The sequence below is a fragment of the Entelurus aequoreus genome, linkage group LG12, assembly GCF_033978785.1.
Source record: "Entelurus aequoreus isolate RoL-2023_Sb linkage group LG12, RoL_Eaeq_v1.1, whole genome shotgun sequence".
NCBI lineage: Eukaryota > Metazoa > Chordata > Actinopteri > Syngnathiformes > Syngnathidae > Entelurus > Entelurus aequoreus.
The window spans coordinates 29,560,249-29,586,951 of NC_084742.1; the positions used below are offsets into that span (position 1 = coordinate 29,560,249).

At 43.3% G+C, this 26,703-nt stretch overlaps 2 protein-coding genes across 6 annotated transcripts in view; both read left to right on the forward strand.

Moving 5' to 3' along the window:
• exoc6b (exocyst complex component 6B) overlaps positions 1-20,843 on the forward strand; it is a 42,907-nt gene extending 22,064 nt beyond the window's left edge. For 2 of the 5 annotated variants that reach the window (XM_062065562.1, XM_062065563.1), the window contains exons 13-23: positions 219-316; positions 984-1,089; positions 1,161-1,270; positions 7,263-7,374; positions 7,534-7,668; positions 7,734-7,922; positions 8,642-8,671; positions 9,254-9,395; positions 10,489-10,562; positions 18,732-18,844; positions 20,552-20,843. In XM_062065562.1, the coding sequence (XP_061921546.1) occupies positions 219-316; positions 984-1,089; positions 1,161-1,270; positions 7,263-7,374; positions 7,534-7,668; positions 7,734-7,922; positions 8,642-8,671; positions 9,254-9,395; positions 10,489-10,562; positions 18,732-18,844; positions 20,552-20,681 (1,239 nt within the window). In that variant the 3' untranslated portion in view covers positions 20,682-20,843. Of the gene's footprint in view, positions 1-218; positions 317-983; positions 1,090-1,160; positions 1,271-7,262; positions 7,375-7,533; positions 7,669-7,733; positions 7,923-8,641; positions 8,672-8,840; positions 9,396-10,488; positions 10,563-18,731; positions 18,845-20,551 lie in introns of those variants that run through there. The other 3 variants (XM_062065564.1, XM_062065565.1, XM_062065566.1) reach the window with 2 other exon arrangements.
• A 1,180-nt stretch (positions 20,844-22,023) lies between these two features.
• LOC133661966 (cytochrome P450 26B1) overlaps positions 22,024-26,703 on the forward strand; it is a 14,192-nt gene continuing 9,512 nt past the window's right edge. The window contains exon 1 of the mRNA XM_062065573.1: positions 22,024-22,425. Within this exon, the coding sequence (XP_061921557.1) occupies positions 22,225-22,425 (201 nt within the window). The 5' untranslated portion in view covers positions 22,024-22,224. The remainder of the gene's footprint in view (positions 22,426-26,703) is intronic.

Sequence of the window (26,703 nt, forward strand, 5' to 3'; positions counted from 1 at the left end):
AACAGTAGTGTTTAGGAAGATAGCATCCTGAAAAGATGTGTCATTTAAATTACAACAAACTAACCTTTTCAATGACACATACCTAAGCACGCAATAGGGGATGGTGTAAAACCGCTTCGAGCCTTCCAAATAGCAAGTATTTAAAAGCTTGACGGTCAAGGCTGACCTCCCTGAGGTAGAAAATGACATTGTCACTATGTTGGCTTCTTTCGCCATAGGGTTACGGCTTCCCGGTGTCCCAGCTCTTCGACATGCTGCTGGAGATACGGGAGCAGTATGGCGAAATCCTGATGAAGAGATGGAACATCACTTTCAGGTAATAATGCTTTTTTTGTGTGTTCTTCAAATGACTGACATGTTCCTGACACCCCCACACTCCACCCCGAGTTTGTAAGGTGAAAAGGGCACGCCGCTGCACATGCACGCACAGCAGTTTGTGGGAAATGTCGCCGTTTTGAAGTTTAATGAGTATCCAGAGGCAGGAAGTGTTTTAGAGCAGGATGGGTAGTGCCCTGTCGAGATGTGTGTGAGGGCACCGCATGCCATTGTTTCTTCGTGTGTGCAGTGACACCAGTGGGATTTTCAGAGCCAGCCAGCATACAAACAAACACACTCAAAGTCTTTCCTCACACACACACACACACACACACACACACACACACACACACACACACACACACACACACACACACACACACACACACACACACACACACACACACACACGGGAAAGCCACAGGAATGTGTTGCATTGTTGGAGAGGGAGCACTCTCTGGTTCATGGCCTCTCCATGGAACGTTGGAACGTCCGAAGTCTCGAGAGCCAAACAAGAAAGAGGGTGATGAAAGAAGGGAGGGGGTCTAAGAAAACCTGAAGCATTAGAATGACACCCGAGGCCCCCTCCTGCGAGCTGCTAGTGTGTTTAGAGAAGGACAAGCGGCATAGAAATTTTTTAGCTGTGTTCGTCTGTCTCTGCTCTCCAGGCAGGTGTTGGACCAGGACAACTTCAGTCCCATCCCGGTGTCAACAGAGGAGGAGTACAGTCACTACACTTCCCTGTTCCCTCTGCAAGACCCCCAACTAGACAAGGTAGAGGGCAATGGAGGCACATCAAGTCTGAATCAAAGATTTCAATTGACGTCAAAATGTGTTCTCTGCAGCTTCTCTTTCCAAAGAAGCTTCCATTCTCCCAGTTTGTGCCAAAAGTCTACTGCCAGCTCAAAGAGTTTATCTACGCTTGTCTCAAGTACTCTGAAGACCTGCACCTCAGGTACACCATTCCCCTCACTCTTCTTTTTCCCTCCTTCATCAAAATTCTTCTTGCAGCGCATAACTAAACACCCGAGCATGCTGCGTCCCAGACTGTAGTAGGTCTATGTATTTTATTATTTGCACATCGCACACAATTTTCTTGGCCTACTGTCTTGCTTGAAAACAAACACCCTCCTTGGTGGTCTCGTATACGGCGAGTATTACCACCAGGGGGCGCCCTACTGATGCCGTCTTTGATATGTCTTTGTGTTCATACGGGAATCTTTTTTTCCATCCTCATATTCTTCTCACACAGACACACAATTATGTAGAGTTTACTTTCGAGGTTAAACACTAACCTCCTGTGTGTGCGCGCACTGTTGGTTACGCTTGATGGAAGAATGAAGTAAAACAAAGCAGCTACTTTTCCACTGAGGAGACGAGCAATCAGGGAACATCTTGCGCTGTGTGGCGGGAATATTCCACAGACCTGGGACTGGGCCAGTCACATGTGCGCACATACACACACACGCCCAACCACACAAACACGCGCACGCATACACACGCAGAGGAAAGTTGCAATAAGTGGAGACTGACAATGTCACATCTTCTGATGTATTGAGGTGGTCTGACATGAGTGGCTCCATTGATCCATGACAGGGTGAGTGGAGGATTGATTAGAAGTGAATTAGTTGTGTTGGGGATTGGGGGGCTGGGGTGGTGCCGCACTAATCACACAGCACTAATGGCACTAAGCGCCCTCCTTAGCCTTCCTGCCGGCTTCAAACGCACACGGCTCCGGAAGCAGACCGGACGACGGAGCTTGACGGTGGTCATTTATCCCTCCTTGACTTTTGACCTTAACCCTCCATTTGCATTGGTGATTGACGGTGTCTTGGCAGAGTTCTCTCAGAGCCAGACGACTGTACTGGAAAAGTGCAAGCGTGAACGTGTTGAGCTGCGAAAGCAAAGCGGGGTGTCTCTGAGAAAGCACATGTTCTGTGTGATGAAAGAAAACATCATACATTTTGGCCTCGCCGCGTTGTAGACGTCCATGTTGGCCATCACAAACATTTCCATGTTGCTCCAGTTGGGATGCGTTTGCTCAGTACATTGTTATCAGCTGGATCTGAGACCACTTGTCTATTTGTGGTTGTTATCGCACAGGTAACATTCTAGCCTCTCAAACCATGAGCTGTGTCTCAAATTGAATATGCTTCAGTAATTATATTGTGTAAACTGACAGTTCTTATTTCCCTAAAAGTGTTGTGCTGTTTCAAATCTATTACTGTCGTTGTACCCTTGTCAGAAATTATGATTACCCTCTTCTTATTATTATTCTTCTCCTCCTTGGTCCTCCCTCCACCCGCCCCCCCTCACATCTGTTGTGGCTGATGGCAACGCAAACACAATGAAACTCTATCGAAATCCTGCGGTGCGTCTATATTTGTGCGCTTGCAGGGTTCACTCACGGACGTTGACTTTTTGCCACTCTCTCCCCTCACACACACACATGCGCGCGCACACCCACATGCACGCACACATGCTGTGCCGCCCTGGGGTGAGCTACAGTTGGAACTTACTGTGTTTCCAAAAAAAGTAAAGGAATCCTAAATACATTCCGACAATTCAAAGCAGGGGGAAAAATTCCTGCAGAAGTGCCGAGTGAGCAGTAGTGTGTGTTTGTGTGTGTGTGTGTGTGTGTGTGTGTGTGTGTGTGTGTGTGCACGCAAGTAAGTTAGATTAAGTTCCAGGCACAGACAATTGAGTGAATTGTCCGGAATTTGTTTATTAGCCACAGGGTTGTGGAACCGAACTCTCAATTACGGTACACACACATACATACACACAACAAAACTAAACAAACGTGTGCATCGTTTGCTCTGCCCTCCGGCACGTCCTTCTGATTGACCTCTATAACTTTTAGTCTCATGCTGCTTGCATGTCCTTGTCCACACCTGTACCTCTCATCCGTCTGTCTTTAGCCAACATGAGGCACACTTGAAACTAGTGTTGTAACGATACCAATATTTTGGTACCGGTACTAAAATTATTTCGATACTTTTCTAAATAAAGGGAACCACAAAAAATTGCATTATTGGCTTTGTTTTACCAAAAAGTCTTAGGGTACATTAAACATATGTTTCTTATTGCAGTTAAGTCCTTAAATATATTAGTGAACATACTACACAACTTGTCTTTTAGTAGTAAGTAAACAAACAAAGGTTCCTAATTAGTCTGCTGACATATGCAGTAACATATTGTATCATTTATCATTCTATTATTTTGTCAACATTATGTGGTAGAAAGGTAATTATTCATCTACTTGTTCATTTACTGTTAATATCTGCTTACTTTCTCTTTAACATGTTTTGTCTACACTTCTGTTAAAATATAATAATCACTTGTTCTTCTGTTGTTTGATACTTTACATTAGTTTTGGATGATACCACAAATGTGGGTATCAATCCGATACCAAGTAGTTACAGGATTATACATTGGTCCTATTCAAAGTCCTCATGTGTCCAGGGACATATTTCCTGAGTTTATAAACATAATATACATTTTAAAAAAACGAAAGAGGATGTTGTGATGCCAAAAAATATCGATGTAATCATAGTAGTATCGACTAGATACGTGCCTGTACTTGATATCATTACAGTGGATGTTAGGTGTAGATCCACCAATGGTGTTTGTTTACATTTTGACACTGGCGAGCTACGGTGTGTAGTGAAACATGTTTAGCTATTCCTCGTCCTGCAAGGATGATACTTGTATGAAACTTACTTTATTTGTTGCCATGGAGACCAGGATTAGTGATTTAGAAGTCGCTAAAACACTGCCGACTGCGGATGGCTGTTAGCTGCTAGCTAGCTTGTCATGTCTTAAAGCACCTCTTCCTGAGGGCGTTTTAGTGTTATAACTTTACCTTTATCGTTTGTTTTTAAGCAAAAATGCGTTCGTTCTCCCTTTTCTGTCTACACACATTGTCTGATTGGAAGTACTCCGTGATTGTGTGCTACCGAACATGCTCCTCTGCTCGTAAACCAGCAATGTCACGACGTGCCTTCGACGCGGGCGCGGGGGTGCGGGACTGGTACGTTTCAGAGACGGTATAGTACCGAAAATGATTCATTAGTATCGCGGTACTATACTAATACCGGTATACCGTACAACCCTACTTCAAACACAACAAAATCCATAGTGCGTTGCATCAAACGTTTGTTTGAACCCACAAGAACTCGTCAGCAACACTTTAAATGTGCCTTTTAAAGCGTTGTGCTTGAATTGAACCCATCAAGTCAATAGGTGACTTATAGTAAACATTTAGGAATGGTTGTCATGTGACTATTTTATGATGACTTCCCCAAAATGGCCGTGTGCTATGCTATTAAAGGAGGTAGCTAACTTCTAAAAGCTTTCTTTCCATTTAAGGTAATTTTTAGGCCATTTACACTAAACAAAAATATAAACGCAACTCTTTTGTTTTTGCTCTCATTTTTCATGAGTGGAAACTCAAAGATCTATAGTGTTTACTGTATTCACAAAAGACCTAGTCCTCTCAAATATTGTTAACAAATCTGTCTAAATTGGTGTTAGTGAGCATTTCTTCTTTGCCAAGTTAATCCCTTCCACCTCACAGGTGTGGCATATCAAGATGCTGATTAAACAGCATGATTATTGCACAGGTGTGCCGTAGGCTGACCACAATAAAAGACCACTCTGAAATGTGCAGTTTTATCACACAGCACAATGCCACAGATGTTGCTTTGAGGGAGCGTGCAGTTGGCATGCTGACTGCAGGAATGTCCACCAGAGCTGTTGCTCATGAATCGAATGTTCAATTCTCTACCATAAGCAATCTCCAAAGGCGTGTCAGAGAATTTGGCAGTACATCCATCCGGCCTCAAAACCGCAGACCACGTGTAACCACACCAGCCCTGGACTGCTACATCCAGCAGGTGCACCTCCGTGATCGTCTGAGACCATCTACCTGGACAGCCGCTGCAACAATTGGTGTGCATAACCAAATAATTTCTGCACAAACTGGGAGAAGCCGTTTCAGGGAAGGTCATCTGCATGGTCGCCGTCCTCATCGGGCTCCTGACCTGATAGCAGTTTGTCGTCATAACCAACTTGAGTGGGAAAATGCTGACATTTGATGGCGTGTGGCGCGTTGGAGAGGTGTTCTCTTCACGGATGAATCCCGGTTTTCACTGTTCAGTGCAGATGCCAGACATGCCAGTGTGGCGTTGTGTGGAACAGCGATTTGCTGATGTTAACATTGTGAATCAAGTGGCCCATGGTGGGGGTGGGGTTATGATGTGGAAAGGCATATGTTATGGACAACGAAAGCAAGTGCATTTTATTGATGGCATTATGAATGCACAGAGATACCGTTACAAGATTGTGAGGCCCATTGTTGGGCTATTTACCGGAGACTATCACCTCATGTTGCGGCATGACAGTGCACAGCCCCCTGTTGCAAGGATCTGTACACAATTCTTTGAAGCTGAAAACATCACAGTTCTTGCATGGCCAGTATACGCATCGGACATGTCACCCATTAAGCATGTTTGGGATACTGTGGATCAGCGTATACAACAGCGTGTTCCAGTTCCTGCCAATATCCAGCAACTTTGCACAGCCATTGAAGAGGAGTGGACCAACATTCCACAGGCCACAATCAACAACCTGATCAACTCTATGCGAAGGAGATGTGTTGCACTGTGTGAGGCAAATAATGGTCACACCAGATACTTCCTTTTCTGAGGAATGCTCATTAAACACTTATTTGGAAAATCCCACAGTTGAACAGCCTAATTTGGAACAGGTGGGTGCCATGATTGAGTATAAAAGCAGCTTCCATGAAATGCTCAGTCATTCACAAACAAGGATGGGGTGAGGGTCACCACTTTGTGAAGAAATGCCTGAGCAAATTGTTTAAGAACAACATTTCTCAACCAGCTATTGCAAGGAATTTAGGGATTTCACCATCTACGGTCCGTAATATCATCAAAAGGTTCAGAGAATCTGGAGAAATCACTGCACGTAAGCAGCAAGGCTGAAAACCAACATTGAATGCCCGTGACCTTCAATCCCTCAGGCGGTACTGCATAAAAAACTGACATCAGTGTGTAAAGGATATCACCACATTGGCTCAGGAACACTTCAGAAAACCACTGTCAGTAACTACAGTTGGTCGCTACATCTGTAAGTGCAAGTTAAAACTCTACTATGCAAAGCGAAAGACATTTATCAACAACACCTAGAAACGCCGCCGGCTTCGCTGGGCCCGAGTTCATCTAAGATGGACTGATGCAAAGTGGAAAAGTAATCTGTGGTCTGACGAGTCCACATTTCAAATTGTTTTTGGAAACTGTGAACGCCGTGTCCTCCGGAACAAAGAGGAAAAGAACCATCCAGATTGTTATAGGCGCAAAGTTCAAAAGCCAGCATCTGTGATGGTATGGGGGTGTATTAGTGCCCAAGGCATGGGTAACTTACACATCTGTGAAAGCACCATTAATGCTGAAAGGTACATACAAGTTTTGGAGCAACATATGTTGCTATCCAAGCAACGTTATCATGGACGCCCCTGCTTATTTCAGCCAGACAATGCCAAGCCACGTGTTACAACTGCGTGGCTTCATAGATAGAGTGCATCCAGACCTGTCTCCCATTAAAAATGTGTGACGCAATATGAAGCCTAAAATACGACAAAAGAGACTGTTGAACAACTTAAGCTGTACATCAAGCAAGAATGGGAAATAATTCCACCTGAAAAGCTTCAAAAAATATTCTCCTCAGTTCCCAAACATTTACTAAGTGTTGCTAAAAGGAAAGACGATGTAACACAGGTCATCGGAGCTGTGGGGAAGAACTACTGAAGCATCAAGTTGTTTACACTCAGCTAATAATGATGATCAATATTAATTTTTTTCACTTTAAAAGAGTGATCATGTTGGTTTGAACACACAAAAATGATGTGTGTGTGTGTGTTTTGTCAGCTCCACGGAGGTGGACGACATGATCCGCAAATCCACCAATCTGCTGCTGACCCGAACCCTGAGCCACTGTCTACAGTACGCCATTAAGAAGAAGAATGTTGGCCTGGCTGAGGTAGTGTGTGTAATAAAATCACCTCTCTCTGGGAGGGAAGCGGCTAATGTTTGCATAGCTCCAATGGAAGTATTTCCAGCTTGTTTTGCCCTCACTGAAGCAGACGTTTTGTGGTCATTGTGATGATGATGATGATGATGTTTCTTGGCTTGTGTCCAGTTGGTGCAGGTGATCATCAATACCACTCACCTGGAGCAGAGCTGCCACTTCTTGGAGGAGTTCATAGCAAACATCACCAATGTTCCTCCGGACACGGCTAACGCCACCAAGCTGTACGGGACATCTACGTTTAAGGTGAGCAATAGACCAGTCGTACCCGCAACTTTTCTGAGCCTGCTTTATGTCGTCGTGTCTGGCAGGACGCGCGCCATGCAGCTGAGGCAGAGATCTACACCAGTCTAAATGCCAAAATTGACCAGTTCCTGCAGCTAGCGGATTACGACTGGTTAGTGGGCGTGCCGACCGGCGATGCACCGATGCCCAGTGACTACCTGCTGGACCTGGTGGCCTTCCTGAAGAGCACCTTCAGTGTCTTCACCAACCTGCCTGTGAGTGTATGCGCGTGCGCACGTGCACGTTACATGACACATCACAGGGCAGCACAAGCCGCTTTAATTTGTTCTGGGTTAAGCTCGTTAACATGCTGAGCTCATTAATGGGGGGCAGCAGATTACACAGCAGCTCAGGTTATTGACTCCACAGGCTGCTAGAACATCATCGCACTGCCATTACATTGCTGCTTCTCAAAGCGCATGTCAAACATATGATATTTTCCCCTCTGGCACACAAACATACACACACCATTTTACGACACACACATTTAGTGATCACAGGTCACAAAGCTCCACACACACACACACGCACACGCACACATACACGCACACAGTGGTTGAGCTAAGTGTTTTCCAGACCTTCTAAGAAGCTTTATCTTACACCCCACGAGCCCCGGACGTGACCCTGTCGCCCTCTCACACACACATACACACAGCGTGAGTGTGAGTGGGGCCGCCTAAGCAGATCGGATGCTGTGGATCAGTAAATCTGAGTGGCATGACCCTCTAAACTAGAATGGACGTGCACAGCAGCAAGAGAGAGAGAGGAAAAGGTGTTGAAGGCAGCGTCCAGATGCTCACATGATGTCTGACAGCAAGGCTGCATGTTAAATGCTTCCTTCCTTCCAGGGTGTTTTATTTTGAAAAGCCACCTGCTCCATGCCCACTTCAACGACAAACCACCAAATATTTCTGGTTTATGTCTCTTGCCATAGGGAGCGCCCGTAGAACATGCTATCTTACCGGTGAGTATCTGTGGTGTCATGACAACAGCTCGATTGCCCTCGCTAACCCCTCAACTTTGACCCCCACCCACATCCCTGACAGTTAGCTAGCTAGCAGCATGACGTGTGACACGAGTGATGCACGTTTCTGTCCATGCGTTCAAACCCTTTTTTCGCTTTCCACTTTTAGAAAGTGAGGGGAGACGTGTGCTGATCCCACAAAACAAACCGATGAATTACAGCAATCGTAGTCATTGGGAGGCTTCAAGAGACCGTGATGACAAGATCCACATTTCATGCGTCTTTGATGCCACACAGATTATTCAGTGTCGTCCTCTTGTTCAGTCGTCCCAGACCCTTTCATGTCTGTGTGTATGTGTGTGATTGTGTGCGTGTGTAAATGCAGTTTGCTTGTTTCATCCTTCATCTCACCCTATCAGGATCAACCCAGAGGCTTGTAAAGACATTCGTCCACATGTGTAGTTTGATTTACAAGTGCGTAAATCAATTGGGGCACACGCATCATCCACAAGCAATAAGAATCACATGTAATCAACATTTTCACAATACTGTTGGTAATAACAAGACAAACGTCTTCCTCAGGGCAAAGTGGCGCAAACGGCGTGCATGTCGGCTTGCAAACACATCTCCACCTCGCTGATGCAGCTACTGCTGGACCCTGAGGTCAAACAGATCTCCATGGGGGCGCTGCACCAACTCAACGCTGACGTCCACGAGTGTGAGGGTGAGTGTCGCCAACCTGCTCTTTTTCTGTCCACCAATGTCCCTAAAGTTCTCCTTCCAAATGTTTTACACACTCTTCATGTGCACACCCTCAGACATTCTGCCCTGCCCATGTAGTTTGCATTGGAAGCCAAGGGGGGCGCTGTGTAACAGCGATTCCACCTCTTGTTCTGTTGAAAACCTTTTTTTCATCTTTTGGCCTACTTGATGAAAAAGGGTTGGCTAAATGGACAAAAGACGAGATGAGAAGTTACCCCATGTGCAAGAAGCCAAAGACACAATTTAAAATGGATTAAATGGGGGAAAAAGGGCGGAATGGAAGCGGACCACGATGAAAGAGGCTCAGGGAAAATAGGATTAAAAGAATGAGGTGTGAAATGAAAAAAAGAGGAAACAAAAGAGAGAAACATACATGGATGAGAGCAGCGCTAGAATGACTTTGAAAGGAGGGATTAGAGGTGAAATAAAACCTGGAAATCCCAAACACAACTGGGAACTTGAAAGAAAGATGGCTGACACGGTGAGCGCAAAGGGCCTTGATGGCGACGCCATGATGGCTGCCGCTGGGAGGAAGCGACAGACGTCGGATTTGAGGATTGGAGCGAAAAGAAAAGAAGGAACAAAACAAGATAAGGCCTTTGTGTGTCACGGGGTCAGCAGAGATGGCAGGCGTGTAATCTGCGCCGCGCTGTGTATGGACCGCCATTTTGGTGAAAGAGATTAGCTACACACCTCTCCTTTCCAGTGGGCTTGTTTCCCAGCGCCAAGTGACGCTGAGACCCCTGCTCACACTCCGTACGACCCCAACACACACACACACACACGCACACCAGCATCACCTCCAACCAACAGCATTAAATACTGCACATGGACACACACACACACACACACACACGACTCTGACACCCTGCCCCCACCCCTGCTCCCTCTTCTCCCCTCCTCCCCCCTGCTTGTCATTTGTCTGCCAATCTGTCCTGATGCATAGCGAATTCAACCAGGTCTTTTATTATTCACCCTCCTTTTTCTCTCCTCCTCCTCTCTTCCCTCGCTCCGGGGGTGGACCGAGGGGGGGCGGGTTTGTCTTTTTCCCACAGGTTTTGCCAGAGCCGGCCCGGTCGCAGGCTTCCAGGGTGACACGTTGCTTCTGGCCTTCAGTGACTTGAGACAAGTAGGTCTTTGTCTCCGTCGTAGTCGTCCTCTCTCCTTCCTTTCTTCCGACGCTATCTTTTCTTCCTCCTCCCGCGTCCCTTTCATCCTTCCTCCTCGTCTTCCTCCTCCATTTGGACAACTGTGAGACAAGTGTCCTTTAAAATGCAAACAGGAACAGCGTTTGTGACATTGTGAGTCCAGAAAAAGCACAGCTTCTTTGACATGTGGCCGCGTTTATTTTTGCAGGCGTGTGTGAACTTAACCCCAGGTTTTGATTATGAATATTTATTGCCGCTTGTGACGTATCCACTTGAAATGTAGGAAGTGGCGCAGGAGGGGTTTGAGTACCAAAGCGTAGTTTGATGGCGTTCTTCGCGAAGGAGGAAGTGTCCCGTGTGGGCCCAGCAGAACTGCCAGTGGTGTTTTTGGACTTTTGAGTGCTCGCAGTGTGTGAAAGTGTGTGCGTGTGACAGCGGATGACGGATGGGCCGGGAGGACGGAGCGGGGACGATGAATGAGGTGACGGACAGAGACGGATAGCCCTTTATCCCTCTGTCACAATCCCGCTTTCTCCCTCCCTCGCTTCTCTTTCTGCGCCTGTCGGGATGATGCAGTGCCTCTGGAGGAGCGTCCATGTTTACTCCAACACCCCCTCGGCTTCATCCTCCTCTTCCTCATCTTGTCCCTCCTCTTCCTGCCTCCCGTCCATCTCCCGGCTCCATTTTCTTTCTCTCCCAACTCATTGTTTTTACCGCCATTCTCATCAAATCAAAAGAAGCTTTCACACCTCACGTCATTTGCCACCGCGTCCCTTTTCACACACGCATTCTTTGGCCTGCGCCACCGCAGCCTTCTCACGCGCTCTTTCGTACGTGCTCATACGCGCCTGACGACGCTTTGGAGCGTTGACCCGACCGTGAATGCTCGATAAATCACGCTGACGGTGCTGTCAGTTGTGTGGTCGGACCCTGGCCTTCCGCGAGGTTCCGAGGTCCTGGGACTGGATCGAGATGACAGTTCCCCGAGGAGACACACACACACATACATTATAGGAACATGAATCAACTTGAATTGTCGTCTGGTTTTGTAAACGATTGGCGGATTAATATGTAGCAATGGTATTAGAGCACATCAGCAGTTTTGCTAATATTTAGATTATACATATGTCCATTAAACGCAGGAGGAAAATATCTGTTTTTGTTGAACGTGCACATGCAACTTTGCTTTGTGGGGACCTATTCATTTTAATGTAAGATATTATCAGTACATCTCAGTCATCAGTCCTGCCAAACCGATGATTTTCCCGATATTCCGGACTTCCCACATGATTGTATGTATTTTTTTTGCTGGATAGTTTATGCCACATTCTTGTGGTGACATCACGAGTCGGGTCCAGTTCAGGTCCGTGCTGAGCCGTTGCACTCTGCCACTTCGGTAACCCGTTGACCTGCCAACCCTGTGAGCAGACGGCCGCTTGGACGCGATTGAAGGGAAAATGTTGTGGCCCAATTCTGAATCGGCGGAGAGGAAAGGAGCACTGAATGTGTGGAGATGTTGATGGCGAATGAAAGCGACCAGTCAGGTGAAAGTGATACGTGCGGGGTGGTCTCTCCACCTCGGGGTGGCATCAATAGTGGGGTGACAGAGGCCCAAAGGAAGGATGAGCAGCAGATGGAGACAGACACACACACACACACACACACACACACACACACACACACACACACACACACACACACACACACACACACACACACACACACACACACACACACACACACACACACACACACACACACACACACACACACACACACACACACACACACACACACACACACACACACACACACACGCATAGACATCGCCGCTTTTCGAAAGACAAAAAGACATTTTTGATGGACACAGAAAAACCATCGTTTCTACGACAACCGCTTCAAATTTGGCCTTTCACCCTCTCTGGCCTTTTTTTTTTCCTTTCCATACTTCCTGTTTTCTCTGTGTGTAATCTTACTACACACTAAGGACAAGTATGTCTTTACATTTTTACACTTTCATATACAGTATTACCTCAACTTACGAGTACAATTTATGAGAAATGTGAGATCTCTCTGTTTTAATGTCGGCACAATTTGTCTTACGAGCCCCTGCCGCTGGGAAAAGTAGTATTTGTCCACAGCCCACTCAAACTCAGAAAAGGAACTGAGAAAGTTAGTGCGAAGGAGAAAAAGCGGACGTCCGAATCAAATAAAAACCCCCACTAAAAACATGTCCTACTGTTTAGCAGCCGAACCAGCGAGTCAGCCTGGCCTCAGTACTGTCGGTATGCATCACAAAAGCATGCAGCCACAAATGTATAATTGACAGATACTTATCCATGAAAATATGGAGAAGCTGTTGATGCTGTTTTATGCTGACTCAACAAACGGAACAATCGAGCATTATCTTTGGTACACAGACATACCTTGCTGTCAACACTGACCATTCCGGTCCGTAACTCAAAGAAATCCCTGTCCAACACAAACAACGATTTTCTAACTTCTATTGTTAAGCAATAAAAGGGACACCGGCAAATGTCTGCTCTCCGAGGTAAATGCTGAACATTTACATTATTATTCCATTATTTTATAAAACTACAGTAGTTGTTTGTAGTACATGCTATTGTTATATTTTTCAAACAATATTTGTTATCTAAAAGTTAGTTTTTCTTTTTGAAAAGGCATGTTAAAGGTGTGGTGTTTTGAAAGGGTCAAGCACAAATTAAATAGATTTTAATAAATTTACATGGCTGATTTGAGATATGAATGTTTTGAGTTACAAGCTTGGTCATGAAAGAGCTTGTAAGTTGAGGTATTACTGTATGTAGAAAATCGGAGTCAGTACTATCTATATCTTGAGTGCACGCTCATCCTGATCTTACGCACACAAACACACAGGATGGGTGCAGTGGAAGGTCAGTGGGATCAATGTTGGTGCCAGGGAGGGTGGAAACTTGTTTTCAGACCCCCTCAAAACGTTCTTATCTGATGGTCGCGCGCTTTGCTTCTGCTACCTGCACATGCATGTGTGTGCGTACATGCACGCCAGTGTGAACGGCAGAAAGCAAAAACTTTCTTATCTGCGGATTTATGAGTGGAAGCCGGCGCTGGTGTGGGAGAGGTTGCGGTGCACGCTTTTTGACCTCCGCCTCAACTTCCTGTCCTGTCTGCGGCCGAGCTTTATCGCCATGACGACAGGTCAGCCAGTGGTCATGACAACAGAGCCGTTCGGGGCCACCCGATTGGACGGGATTGCCGCTTCCGACCAGTGGTCAGCCAGCGGTCAGCTTGTTGAAAATCGCTGCGAGTGGACCGCAGGCGCGTGCGTGATGGACGTTCACATGCGGTGACTGGGTAGGGTCATTGTTCTGCACTATCAGTTGTGACCCTGCTGTCAGTCAATAAGACTTGCATCACACTCTTCCTGCGTGTGTTTCCTGTTATAAGGTTCTTGCGGGGGCAAACAGTGGGACACGCTGGTGTACTAGTAGTTACAAGACATATTCATTGCTCAGCCATATTTAAGGCCAATGAGCTGCTGTTCTGTCTTTATTCTCCCAGCATGCATCAGCCACTAGCTGCGTAATGTGGCGTTAGCCTATGCTTGACCTCTCGCTAACATTTCCACCATCACTCTTTTGGATTTCTCTCTCTCCCACTCAGACTTGTGACTGTCCATGTCAGGAGTTGTCATTTTAGGCCCATAGCTGATTTAGCATACATTAACCTACACTGGATTGCTTGTAAATAGGGATGGGCAATATAAAAATCTATAGCGTGACATGTACTACAGATTCTTGTGATAAAAATACATAAATCACAATATATTTTTTGGAATATAAATTATAATAGAATCATTTCAAAACGGGTTACAAAGGCCCCTAATTTAGCTGCGCACGTATACAGTAACATATTGCATCATTTACAGTATTATTATGTAGTCAAAACTATCATTAATCTACTTGATACTTTACTGTTAATGTCATGTTTCTGATGTAACATCGTTCTAGCTACACTTCTGTTAAAAGGTAATAAGCTCTTATTCTTCTGTTGTTTGGATACTTTACAATACATTTGGGCGATACTACAAATTTGAGTATTAATCCAATACCAAGTAGTTACAGGGGCAGTATTGGTCAATTTTAAAACATGTTTCTTATTCCCTTGTATTATATTGAAAATGTATAATAAAGTCAAAGGTGCAAAAATTATTATTGGCTCTCATTTCCGAAGTTTGAAGACATTGTGCTGTGGCTGTCATTACGGTTCGCGCAAGAGCCTCCACAACGCCACATACTTCTCTCGCAACTTTTTGGTGGGGCTTCTGCAACGTCAGATGCTATTTGAATGTATCACTTATTTGTTGGTATACAAAATTAAAGCCAAAATATCAGAAAAAGAAGACAACATGAAAATACATAAGGTGTAAATGAGAAAACATCTAATCAGAATTCCTACAAGTCATTTTTGATGAAATGTTAATTTGTTAAACAACGCAATTCACTTAAATCCGTATCTGCAGGCTAACATGTGATGTCAGTATTGTGAATCGATGTATTTGATGTACAAACCCCGTTTCTATATGAGTTTGGAAATTGTGTTAGATGTAAATATAAACGGAATACAATGATTTGCAAATCATTTTCAACCCATATTCAGTTGAATATGCTACAAAGACAACATATTTGATGTTCAAACTGATAAAAATTTTTTTTTTTGCAAATAATCATTAACTTTAGAATTTGATGCCAGCAACACGTGACAAAGAAGTTCAGAAAGGTGGCAATAAATACTGATAAAGTTGAGGAATGCTTATCAAACACTTATTTGGAACATCCCACAGGTGAACAGGCAAATTGGGAACAGGTGGGTGCCATGATTGGGTATAAAAGTAGATTCCATGAAATGCTCAGTCATTCACAAACAAGGATGGGGCGAGGGTCACCACTTTGTCAACAAATGCGTGAGCAAATTGTTGAACAGTTTAAGAAAAACCTTTCTTAACCAGCTAGTGCAAGGAATTTAGGGATTTCACCATCTACGGTCCGTAATATCATCAAAGGGTTCAGAGAATCTGGAGAAATCACTGCACGTAAGCAGCTAAGCCCGTGACCTTCGATCCCTCAGGCTGTACTGCATCAACAAGCGACATCAGTGTGTAAAGGATATCACCACATGGGCTCAGGAACACTTCAGAAACCCACTGTCAGTAACTACAGTTGGTCGCTACATCTGTAAGTGCAAGTTAAAACTCTTCTATGCAAGGCGAAAACCGTTTATCAACAACACCCAGAAACACCGTCGGCTTCGCTGGGCCTGAGCTCATCTAAGATGGACTGATACAAAGTGGAAAAGTGTTCTGTGGTCTGACGAGTCCACATTTCAAATTGTTTTTGGAAACTGTGGACGTCGTGTCCTCCGGACCAAAGAGGAAAAGAACCATCTGGATTGTTATAGGCGCAAAGTTGAAAAGCCAGCATCTGTGATGGTATGGGGGTGTATTAGTGCCCAAGACATGGGTAACTTACACATCTGTGAAGGCGCCATTAATGCTGAAAGGTACATACAGGTTTTGGAGCAACATATGTTGCCATCCAAGCAACGTTATCATGGTAGCCCCTGCTTATTTCAGCAAGACAATGCCAAGCCACGTGTTACATCAACGTGGCTTCATAATAAAAGAGTGCGGGTACTAGACTGGCCTGCCTGTAGTCCATACCTGTCTCCCATTGAAAATGTGTGGCGCATTATGAAGCCTAAAATACCACAACGGAGACCCCCGGACTGTTAAACAACTTAAGCGGTACATCAAGCAAGAATGAGAAAGAATTCCACCTGAGAAGCTTAAAAAATGTGTATCCTCAGTTCCCAAACGTTTACTGAGTGTTGTTAAAAGGAAAGGCCATGTAACACAGTGGTGAACATGCCCTTTCCCAACTACATTGGCATGTGTTGCAGCCATGAAATTCTAAGTTAATTATTATTTGCAAACAAAAAAATCAATCAAATATCTTGTCTTTGTAGTGCATTCAATTGAATATGGGTTGAAAAGGATTTGCAAATCATTGTATTCCGTTTATATTTACATCTAACACAATTTCCCAACTCATATGGAAACGGGGTTTGTAAATAAAATAGTGAATAAAAATAGAAAACGTTGTTAAATGTAAAATTTAAGGCTGCTGAGCAGATGTAGACAGGTTTGGGTGTCCACATGGGTCGGGTAGTGATGGTCGATTGTTACCATGGTGACAATGGCTATTTTAAAATACTTTATCCCTGATACATTATGTTTGTTCTCTGTGTCATTTTCTGTTTGGCATTGTTATTTAAATAAGGATGAATAAAATACCAATAAAACCAGTGCCGTAAAATAATTTGACAGGAAGTGATGTAGTCCTCGGGCATGCATGGATTGATCGTGTCTTCCGGTAACAATATTAGCACGCTAGCGAGGATGCTACGTTGTGTTGACACAGCGAGAATATGTCATCCTCGCTAATTATGGTATGGTATTAAAAGCTCTATCGTCATTTATGTCGTCTATATCGCTCAACCCTGGTTGTAATATCTTTAATATACTAAATGTATCAAACACAACCCCTACTGTGGGCGGATGCTCCCATGGCAACCGCCTTTAATGTTAACTACTATTTTGCTGAATATTTTTAATGTACTTTTTAAAGAGACACATTACCATGGTAACCTGTGAGGTTACCCCCCTAACATTGTTGTCCAAACATTCCCACCCAATCATTAAAGGCCTCAGCGTCAATGTGAGGAGATAACCTCTGGCCTTAGAGGTCAAGTGCCGTCCGTCAGCATCTTAAAACTTTCTCAGTGATGAGTCAGACGTCCTGAATCCTGGAATTGTCTTCTCGCTCTTGCTGATGCAGGACATTTTTCCTCCTTTTTTTCGATTTGAAAGCTGACATTTAATGAGGGGAATGTCTGTTGTTTGTTGTTTCTATAGCATGTAGCATGTTTAGCTAAAGCAGTTTGCATGATTGACAGGTGTCCTCTTTGCCTGCTTGACCTCCTGAGCTCAAAATCCAGCGAGGAATGACATGTTTTGAAACGCAAAGTGGGGCGGGGTTTATCCCAGCGCTGACAGACGACCGTTCTCTATCATAGCGCCGATGAGCACTTTGGTGCTTTTAGAGAGTCAGACGAGCGCCGCGATGGACGCCAACATGTCTGTTTGGCCCTCGGTGGCCGTGACCCTCAACCTTTGAGAGCACCGCTGACAGACGGCTGTCAAAGTGATGTTTTTTCATCAAACACCTGCTGACTCCAGGAGCTTCTGCCTTTTAAAAAGTGATGACTGACAGGCCGCCAACATGGTGTCTTTACCTGCTTTTAGTGACCTTTAACCTCCGGCTGTTGGCATGAAGAGAAACTATTTAGGTCTGATGACTTTCACTTTGTGCTGTTGAGACATTACGTGCGTTTGCGTGCGTGCATACATGGGCACACAGCCTGTATTGTTTTGCAAGCAGTTTTAATTCCCAAAGAGAATAGAAAGACTACCAATTAGACCACAAAGTGTGCATGTTTATGTTTTCGTCTACATCTATCCTACTTCGCCAGCCGCCATATTGTAGCAGTAGCAGCTAGCGACGGTCATGTTGACCGCTATGACGACGTAGCATGTGAAAGGCGGCGGGAGTTGACGTGTTTTCTATGTGATGCTGTTGCTGTGGAGATAACTTTGATCGGTTACCGGTTGTAAGCGAGGACAGTTGGAGGTCAAAGGTTGAGGTTTTGTTGTTGTCACTTGTGTATTTCTTTCATGTGCAACTCCTTCCAAATAAGGCCCCCCCCCCCCACATGTGGTTTCGCTCTCCATCCCTCCACATCCCCCTCGTCCTCTCTCATCCCTCGCTCACATATGGTTTCTCTCTTGTGTGTTTGGTGTTACCCAGAGTTCACTGGGGCTCCTGCCTTGTATGTGGGTGCATGCGTGTGTGTATGTGCGTGTTATGCAACAATGTGGGTCACTTTAAGGCAGATGTTGGTGTCCTTTCACTGTGCTCACCCTTGTGTCTGTGTGTGTGTGTGTGTGTGTGTGTGTGTGTGTGTGTGTGTGTGTGTGTGTGTGTGTGTGTGTGTGTGTGTGTGTGTGTGTGTGTGTGTGTGTGTGTGTGTAGCTGCTGGAGCTGTTCACGATGTGGGACTGGTCTAGCTACTTGGCTGACTACGGCAAAGCCAGCTGCAAGTATCTCCGCGTGAACCCGCATGCCGCCCTGGCCCTGCTGGAGAAGTGAGTGTCCTTCATCATTCATCCTCTTCCTCAAGTGCTGTACTCTCCTCTCAGCTCTTCTTCTTTTATCTACTTTGTTTGTCGCGTACTGGCAGGTTGTTGAACCTGTGAGTATTGTGTGTTGCCCGCCAATCACTGCAGTGTTCAGCTAACAGTGTGAACACGCATGGATGCTGTTTATAATGCACTTCTGTACATATACTTGGAAATGTAATCTCACTCAGAAGTGGGAGTTAAAGAGGCTGTTTGCAACCTTTACACCAGGTTTATTCAACTGGCAGCCCACCACATCTTTTCATTTGGCCCACCAAAATAGGCTTGATGAAACCATTCAAACTAGCATTGCTCATGTATGCAGCACTCCCGCCACCCTGCAGGCGGCAACAGCGAGGCATGTGTCACAATGAAGCAGCAGTGGGGTAATGGCATTATCGACCCTGAAAAAAAATCGAAATAAATAACCAACATCGAAATTATTGTGCATAAAGATATTTAGTTTGATTCATATTGAAATTGCTGACTTTGTGATGTCTTTTGTATTCATGGTCATAACTCTCTTGGGACTTTTGCCTAGCGTTCATAATTATTATGAAAGACATGACGATGGATGGATTTTTTAATGCATTCTAAATATTAAATAAATGCAATCAAAAGTCTGCTTACAATGGAGCCTACGGGAGCTGCTCAGTTCTGCTTATAAAACCTCTAAAAACATCCAAAGTCCTCCATTAAGGTTTTATATACATGATGTAAGTATATATGCAATGTAGTTACGGGCACATTTATAATAACATTTAATATTTATGTATGTCAAAATATAAGATAAAAAGGTTAGATTTGAGGAAAAATACTCAAAATAAGTGCAATGAATGAGCTGCATGGGCAGGTAATTTTACCTTATAAAACATCCTAAATTAAGATCTAGAAAATAGCAGGACTTTTGTTGCTTGAAATAAGTATTTCATCCTGAAAAAACAAGCATTATTTAACTTGCACATCTTAAATTAACCAGAATCTTTAAACACGATTTTCTATGTGGGAAAAAATAAAATATCTTCTTTGAATAGTTATTTTCTCAATTTTAAAGTTTTTAACAACAATAGACAAAAATACATTACTCGTGCTAAAATAAGATTAGTCAATGACTAAAAATAAGTATATAGCTCTTTAAACTAGGGAGCTTTCTAAAAATATGATTTTAAATCTTGGCAAGTGGCAAATAATTTGCAGTTTGTATAACAAACTTAAAATTGTGAGTGCCACCACACTTAATAGTCGCAATCTTGACTGTATTAGCGGAAAAAGAGGGACCAAGGCAAGGTAATAATTTGGATCATCATTTTGGGTAAGTGCACAACAACAGTAATGGGTTTGGGACAGCACTACACAGTCACACTCAGCACACGTATTGAAGTGTACTGATGGAAGTATTAGGTAGTTAGTAATCACTTACTATGTGGTGAGAATTTAGAGAAGAACAAAGCTACTTTTTCACCTTTAACATGACGGAGGCCCAACACAGTTCTGCTCGTTTGGTCCACTTTAACGAGTTTTACTTGCATAAATAACCTCATGCTAGTACTCGTTACCTTCAAGTAACTGAATGACGCCCTGATAAACAAGTGACTTACTGCACTTTATGAACTCAATCACATGACAAAAGCTAACTCTAGTGTTTGTTTGTGTGTGTGTGTGTGTGTGTGTCAGGATGCGGGAGAGCAGCAGGAAGAATGTTGTCTTTGCTCAGTTCCGAAAGACGGATCGCGACAGGCAGAAACTGATCGACACCATCATCAAGCAGCTACGCAATGTCATCGCACAACAGCAGCACACCTGAGAGGCCACGCCTCTTCAGCTGTTTCCCCCTTGGTCTTCCTCACTGTGATGGCAATAATTGTGTGTGTGTGTGTGTGTGTGTGTGTGTGTGTGTGTGTGTGTGTGTGTGTGTGTGTGTGTGTGTGTGTGTGTGTGTGTGTGTGTGTGTGTGTGTGTGTGTGTGTAAGTAAAGGAATGCACTTAGGTGTGAGAAGGGAAAGGGGAATTTGTAGTAGTAGAACACGACTGGTGAGGGAAACATTCTGTGCCTAATAAATAAATAGAAATATTCAATACTAATTTAGTTGCATCTTTCTTCAAACTTCAGTGTCCTACTGGAGTGTGGACTCACTGTGCCAACAAAAACCTTCCAAACATGACAAGATTTTCGCAATAAAAGCCCGCCTGCGTGCACGAGGACACACAGAGCCTTAATGAAGATGGATGAGACAGCGCGCACACGTCGGCAAAGCTCCCGCTTATCGATGAGTGCGGCGGGTCAGAGGTTACAGAAACAACTGTGGGACCGCTTTTATTTTGGCGGTGCGGTAATCACATGTGCGCCTATCACTTCGTGTGTGTGTGTGTGTGTGCGCGCGCACGCACGTACGCACGTTTACTTCCTGCAAGCCGCCAAAGGCCAATCAAAACACCTCTGCTGTAAAAGGTTGTCACAGGGTCACGAGAAATTGAAAACATGGTTACACACACACACACACACACACACACACACACACACACACACACACACACACACACACACACGTGTATTTAAGTAATGTCTTAAGAGCTTAAATGGACATAAGTGGGGAATGTAAAGATAAGACGTCTTTACACACACACACACACACACACACAAAGAGCTAATTAAACCAAGTTCCACACAAATACGAGGAGGTAAAAACCTAGAGTGACAGCTTTGGAAGGTGCAATGCAGTGTTGTTCCACTAGACGGCGACATTTAACCGCTGCCCAATAAGCGCACGAGCAGGTCTAAGAGTTTGCGCGCGCGTGAAACACCTGTGCACACGCAGGGTCACGACCCCCCCGGTCTGGCCGCCGTTACGTAACACACAATGAGCGCTAAGACATTAAACGTGTTGGTCTTCAAGATGAGGAGAGTTTGCCCTCCGTGATGAACGTTCACTAAATTGACTTTGGTTCCACGCACTTCCGGTGTGCAGGTGACTAGTTCAAGTGAGTGGGGGCGTGAGGGGGTCGTCCGGGAGCTGAAGGAGGTGGAGCAGAGGGGCGGGGAGGTTTTTTTTTTTTTTTTTTTTTTTTTTTTTTTTAAGGGGGGGGGGGACCTTGGCCGCTGCCTCCTCGCTATATAAACACTCATTTGACTGGCGCACACACGCACAGTTCACACACACACACACACACACACACACACGCGCGCGCGCGCTGCCTCTCTCAGCATTCTCACCTTCTCCTTCTTCTTCTTGGCCCACCTGGAGGCAGTGGGCGTCCACGGGAGACAAGAGCATGAGGTGGTCCATGTGTTAGAAGCCCCACGCGTGTCCTCTCCCCCTCCCCCCTTCCCAGGAGAAGCGTCCACTAGCATGTTCGTCAGCTTCGACGCGCTGTCGGCGTTGGCCACGCTGGCCGCGTGCGTGCTGTGCGTGGCGCTGCTGCTCGCCGTGTGTCAGCAGCTGTGGCAGCTCCGATGGACGTCCACGCGGGACAAGAAGTGCAAGCTGCCCATGCCCAAAGGCTCCATGGGCTTCCCCTTCATCGGAGAGACGTGCCACTGGCTGGTGCAGGTAAGACTTCATTGATTTGATTGACAGGCCGCAGGAGGCGGAGGATGCTCTCATTTAAAAAAAAAAAAAAAGGAAAGAAAAACGCGCTTAGAAGCTGCAATTATTCAAATACTCTCAGCAAATTTAGAAAAGTCATTTTTACTCAACCCTGTAGAAGGTTTTTTTTCTTGATTGAAAATGACACATTCCAGAATTAGGCGATGAAAAAAAAAAGGCAGCTTTTGCTTACAAACATGTGAAGGAAAACTTTTCAGTCAAAATTTGCCAAAGGTAGGATATGAATAATTTTGGGCTAGATTGTGTGACGTATTTATGCGAAATACACGATAAAGCAGGCCTGGGCAATTATTTTGACTCGGGGGGCCACATTTAGAGAAAAAATGTGTCTGGGGGCCGGTATATCTATTTTTAGGAACACCAATACAAAACCTCACAATAATGTCTGATTGAATGCTAAAAACGTTATGACTGACTGCCTTAAAAAACATAATGGAATTTTATTTTTTTCTATGAACGATAAAACACTGAATATTGACAAAATATGAATGTCACACCCCCTTTCGATCGACATATTTTACAATCAAGTGAAACGCAACAAAAATGCAACAAACAGTGAAATATGAACGCGAAGGGTACACAATAAACCCACCTACGATCTGCTATATCTGATATATCACTAAGCTTTAGAACTTTGTTGTGAAAATCTCCTTCCGTGTCAGTGGAAACGCTTTCCGCCCACACTGCTTGGTGCCTTGTCTGAGCTGCTGTGATGTAGATTACCATAGTAACTAATTAGATTACCATAGTAACTGGTATATCATGCAAAAGCGCAGATTCCAACCATTGAAATACTTTGTATAGTTCAAGACTTACGCTCGTTAGAAAACATCACTGCACATCATAATGGCAGCAACACTTTCCATCTTAAAGATCTAAAACAATTATTTGGGAATGTCCGGCGGGCCAGATTGAAAAGCTTAACGGGCCGCATGTGGCCCCCGGGCCTTAATTTGCCCAGATCTGCGATACAGTATATGCGTGATGTATAAAAAGTGTCCCTTAAATGTGTTATAAACGAAATATTAAATTGTACATTGCAGAAATAAATACACTTCGTTTTAATTTAAAGCATTCATATTCATTAATTTTTGTACAATTTAATCTGAGTAATTTTTTAATGTATCTAGTATTCATTCATCTTTCAAACATATGAGTGTATAATGTAAGTACACTACAGACTTTAGGGCCACCCTGTACATTACACTAATGCCAACTGACACACTACATCAATGACATATCTTTCTTATACATGTATGACATACACTTATGCTACACACAATTTAATTATACATTCACAGCAAATTACTGGATAACAATTGCATCACTTTCACAACATTTACAGTATTTCACTGTGAAATTAGTTAATTTTGGTTAAATATAAGGGTGTCGTAATTTTTTATTTTGTTGTAATGTTAAAGTGAACTTTGATTACGGTATTTTACTGTTATATTTACATTGTATATATGACATATGAATAACATATGTATGACAGAGTATCAGTATATATGTGTGTTATATATATACATACACATATATATATATATACATATATATATATATATATGTATATGTAAATACCATATAGTATACAGTACATGAGGCAGTCAGTTTACTGCATGCCTTCATTTAGTCAGATGCTGACACCTGCTAAAAGTTTGGATTGCTCCACATGATGTGCATGTCCTTGTCCAGCATGCATGAGGAGCATTAACGGAGTGCTGATTGTGCAAACGTGTCATTGAATGCATCGCTGGAATTTTCTTTTGTCTTCAGTCCACACTAAACACTTTTTTCTAGTCCTCATCATCAACGTTTTAGAAAACACCTCAACGTTCATGTAGTCCACGCACACTCACAGGCGCGTGCACACATTGTGTTTATTTTGATGGAAAGGCCTAAAACGTTCCAAAGAAGGTGTCCTTCAGTTGGCATCTGTAAACTGAGGCTCCTCCCCCAGATAGAAAGGCATTGATGATGGTGGGCGGAGTCAGGCATTGGATCAATCCTGTCAATCAATCATAGTTGCTCCTACTGTCAGTAAGCTGTGATATAGTAAGAAGCTGCCGATGCGTTCAAGGCCCGTAGGAATGTGGTGCGTGAGTAGAAGGTGAAGCCCAGAGACGAAAAAGACAGGAAGTAGAAGCTTCTATGGACTCCAGCAGAACTTCTTGCTTTAGTGGCTCACACAGAGCCAGGATTGTGTGGCGGGTGGCTTCATCTATACAAGGTTCCATCATGCGGTCCGGCCCGCATAACTGTGGTCACGCACACGCACACACACACACGCACACACACACACACACACACACACACACACACACACACGCACTAACACACGTCTTTTCAGCGCGGGATTCTAGGGACGTGTACTCGTCCTTTACGTCTTCTGTTTTGCTTTGATCCAGATGTTGGAAGTATGATACATTTTCACAACAAAACCTAGAAAGAGTGAGAACTACTTTATGTGGCGGAGGAACGTCTGTGCTGCAGTGTGTGTGTGGGGGGGTGAGGGGTATTAGTGGGGGTCCCGGGGTGAGCGCTTAGAGAGTTTTGAACAAGCATAATCTCCTTTTCTAAAATGTCCTCAGGTCAGGGGCCAGAACTCCCTCTCTCTCCTCCGCCTCCCTCGCTCGCCCTCGCCTCATTCTACTGCTCTTCTTCCTCTCAAGCGTCTCGACCTCCTTCCTTCATCTTCTTACAAAGCAGCGCCCGAAACTCTTTACTTCTTTTCTTTCTTTGCTCCTTTATTTCTTTACTTATTTTCTTTCTTTGCTTTCTCTTCCTCTACTTCTTTTCATTACTCACTTTCTTTACTCCTTGTCCTTCATTTCCTTAACTTTTCTTCCTTATTCCTTTTTTGTTACTTTTTTTACTCCTTTTTTGTTACTTTACTTCCTTTACTCCTTTTTTTTTTTACTAATTTTACGTCTTTGTGTTACTTTAGTTCCTTTACTCCTTTTTTGTTACTTTTTTTTACGCCTTTTTGTTACTTTACTTCCTTTACTCCTTTTTTGTTACTTTACTTATTTTACTTCTTTTTGTTACTTTACTTTCTTATTCCTTTTTTGTTACTTTACTTCCTTTACTTATTTTTTGTTACTTTACTGTCTTACTCCTTTTTTGTTACTTTACTTTCTTTTACATCTTTTTTGTTACTTTACTTTCTTACTCCTTTTTTGTTAGTTTACTTTCTTGTACTTGTTTATGTTACTTTACTTTCTTACTCCTTTTTTGTTACTTTACTTTCTTTTACTCCTTTTTTGTTACTTTACTTCCTTTACTTATATTTTGTTACTTTACTGTCTTACTCCTTTTTTGTTACTTTACTTTCTTTTACATCTTTTTTGTTACTTTACTTTCTTACTCCTTTTTTGTTAGTTGACTTTCTTGTACTTGTTTGTTACTTCACTTTCTTAATCCTTTTTTGTTACTTTACTTTCTTTTACTCCTTTTTTGTTACTTTACTTTCTTACTCCTTTTTTGTTAGTTTACTTTCTTGTACTTGTTTATGTTACTTTACTTTCTTTTACTCCTTTTTTGTTACTTTACTTTCTTACTCCTTTTTTGTTAGTTTACTTTCTTGTACTTGTTTATGTTACTTTACTTTCTTACTCCTTTTTTGTTACTTTACTTTCTTTTACTCCTTTTTGTTACTTCACTTCCTTTCCTTCTTTTTTGTTAGCTTACTTTCTTTTACTCGTTTTTTGTTAGTTTACTTTCTTTTACTCCTTTTTTGTTAGTTTACTTTCTTTTACTTGTTTTTGTTACTTTACTTTCTTAGTCCTTTTTTGTTACTTTACTTTCTTTACTTATTTTTTGTTACTTTACTTTCTTTTACTCCTTTTTGTTACTTTCTTTTACTCCTTTCTTGTTACTTTACTTCCTTTACTCCTTTTTTGTTACCTACTTTATTCATTTTTTGTTACTTTACTTTTTACTTTACTCCTTTTTTTGTTACGTTACTTTCTTTACTCCTTTTTTACTACCTCTTTTACTTTTTTTTTACTTTACTTATGCTCTTTATTAGTTACTTTACTTTTTTGTGACGTCCCTTTACTCCCTTAAATCTTTTTGTAACTTTACTATTCTTTTTCCTTTCCGTTTTTCTTTTAACTTTATTTTACTCCCTTAGTCTTATTTTGTTACTTTACTGCTTTTTTGTTTCTTTCCTTTCCTCCTTTTGCGTTACTTTCATTTACTTCCTCACTTCTTTTCTGT